Genomic DNA, 2372 nt, shown 5'->3' with positions numbered 1-2372 from the left:
GTGGGGTCTTACGAGAGCAGAGTAAAGGAGGAGAATCACCTCTGTCACCCTGCTGGCCATGTTTCTTTTGATGCAGCCCAGGTTACAGTGTGCCTTCTGGTCTGTGAGATTACATTGCTGGCTCATGTTGAACTTCTCATCAACCCCCAAGTCCTTCTCCTTGGATCTGTTCTCAATTCATTCTCGATCTAGTCTATATTTGTGCTTGGGATTGCCACAACCCAGGTGGAGGACCTTGCATTTGGCCTTGTTGAACTTCATATGGTTTCCATGGGCCCACCTCTCAAACTTGTCAAGGTCCCTCTGGATGGCATCATTTCCCTCCAGTGTGTCGACCATAACGCATAGCTTGGTGTTGTCAGCAAATTTGCTGAAGATGCACTCGATCCCATCATCCATGTTGCTGACAAAGATGTTAAACAGTGCTGGTCCTAATACCAACCCTCGAGGAACACCACTTGACACTGGTCTTCACTTGGACATTCAGCCATTGACTACAACCCTTTGAGTGCGGCCTAAGTATATAGATAGTTGACTATATATAGTTGATCTAAGAATACCGATATTGGAAGAGAGACCAAGAACAATGTTAGTCTGTTTCCAATGGAGAAGAAAATTGTTATCCCTCAAGGTACCAGGTTATTTGGATCCAATAAGGAGGAAAGAAACTGCTGAGTTGCACTAGTCAGGAACAAAGCACATCCATCTCCTCCCAGGACAGGATAACAGGCTGTGCAGCTGCAAAAGATGAAGAAAAGATGGGGAATTGCACAGACTTTCCCCAAAAGGTGGAGAGTTTGGCTAATGTTTGCAAGAGAGATTTTATGAGCTCTTGTGCTCTGATGAAATCCCCGTGAATTTGTAAGCTGCTTGTACATTTGTCTCCTTTGCAGTTGTACCAAATGCATGCAAAGACAACAACGGGAACTGCGAGCAGTTCTGCAAAGCTGTAGAGGAAGGAGTCGTGTGTTCCTGTGCTGCTGGCTATGCCCTGGGCAATGACAACAAAACCTGTGTTCCTGTAGGTACGAAGCCACACTTCAGGTTCATTCTGTGGGACACACATGACATCTTCACCACATTTGGGAGGTGCTGGTGTGTTGAAGTGCTCATTCAAGTCCTTCAGCCTGTGCTGCACACGCACAAATACAAATGTGCAGGAGCCCAAGAATCTTCTCCCTTTACAATGTACAGTACACAAGGACTCATTATAATTTCATTGGTAATGACATAATGTGATTGCAGTTATATCTCACTTGTTTCCCCTCAAATATCACCAGTGCTATTTAAAAGGAATACAACCTGTCTTTCTATTTTCTTCTAAAAGCAGGTTTTCTGCAGTTACCATATAGTAATGTGAAGACATGAATAACTACTGACACTGAATTTCAAACCATCAGTTTGCCTGCAAAGTGAACATTAACTATTCTTTATCTTAGTATATTCTTCTGTCTGATGATATTTTTGGTAATGTCCTTTGTAATTTAATACCAAATTGCTGCAATTAGTTTTTAATTCCTAACATTGAATACTTTGCTCTGTTTTAATAACAGCAGGTACACAAAGATAGTGATGTCAAGAACAGAAGATGTTTAATTTTTAAATACTTTGAAAATGCTGCACCCATTTCATAGACTCATAAAATGTATTGGGTTGGAAGGGACCCTTAAAGATCATCTAGTACAACTCCCCTGTAGTAAGCAGGGACAATGTTACCAGATCAGGGGGACATTGTTACTAGATCAGAACTTGCCCAGTCGCTCAAAATCTGTGTGTTTTAGAAGTAGAAAATTATTTCTATTTTTCAACCATGTTGGTCTTTTTGCATTTGCAAAGTTTTTAGTAATATCTTGAAAAATCTAGCAGAGCCACCCCTGAGAAGGACACCTGCATATCTAATTCAATTGCAAAAAGGCACTGTTAAGGAGGTTTTTTTGAACTTTTAAGCGAGTTTTGTCTCTTTTTCATAAAGAGTTGATTCCCTGAAAGCGACCTGTTTCCCTACTCAAACCATTTTCCTTTGCTGTAGATACATATCTGTAAGTCTAAAGGCTGCTTTTGACTGTAAAACCCATGTTCCAGCAGGTTTGAATATTTTATTGTGGTGAAGAACAGCACAAGGTGCACTGAAAGCTAGATCTACTTTTCTGACCATGAAACTGCCCCTCATACTGAGGGCTCTTGAATCGTCAGATCCAATCATCAGATGAGCTTTCTTGAATGGCACTTTGGTGATAGAAATGGTTTTCACCAGCAACTGTCTTTCCTTCTGCTCTGCTGGAGGTTACTACCTCTTGCATGTCACTTGACTTCGTGCTTCAGCAATGCATAAGCACTGTCTCCCACAGAGATGAAAGACCATCCTATAAATT

The 2372-nt window shown here is 41.4% G+C and overlaps 1 protein-coding gene across 1 annotated transcript in view; it reads left to right on the top strand.

Moving 5' to 3' along the window:
• Window positions 1-603: 603 nt before the first annotated feature.
• Window positions 604-2372, top strand: part of LOC104536859 (coagulation factor X-like) — a 4610-nt gene continuing 2841 nt past the window's right edge. Inside the window, exons 1-2 of the mRNA XM_010179590.1 lie at window positions 604-631; window positions 894-1025. Of these exons, the coding sequence (XP_010177892.1) occupies window positions 604-631; window positions 894-1025 (160 nt within the window). The remainder of the gene's footprint in view (window positions 632-893; window positions 1026-2372) is intronic.

This window comes from Mesitornis unicolor, unplaced genomic scaffold, assembly GCF_000695765.1.
Source record: "Mesitornis unicolor isolate BGI_N332 unplaced genomic scaffold, ASM69576v1 scaffold22082, whole genome shotgun sequence".
NCBI lineage: Eukaryota > Metazoa > Chordata > Aves > Mesitornithiformes > Mesitornithidae > Mesitornis > Mesitornis unicolor.
Note: the sequence above shows the minus strand (reverse complement) of the source record. Positions and strands in the feature narration are given on the sequence as shown.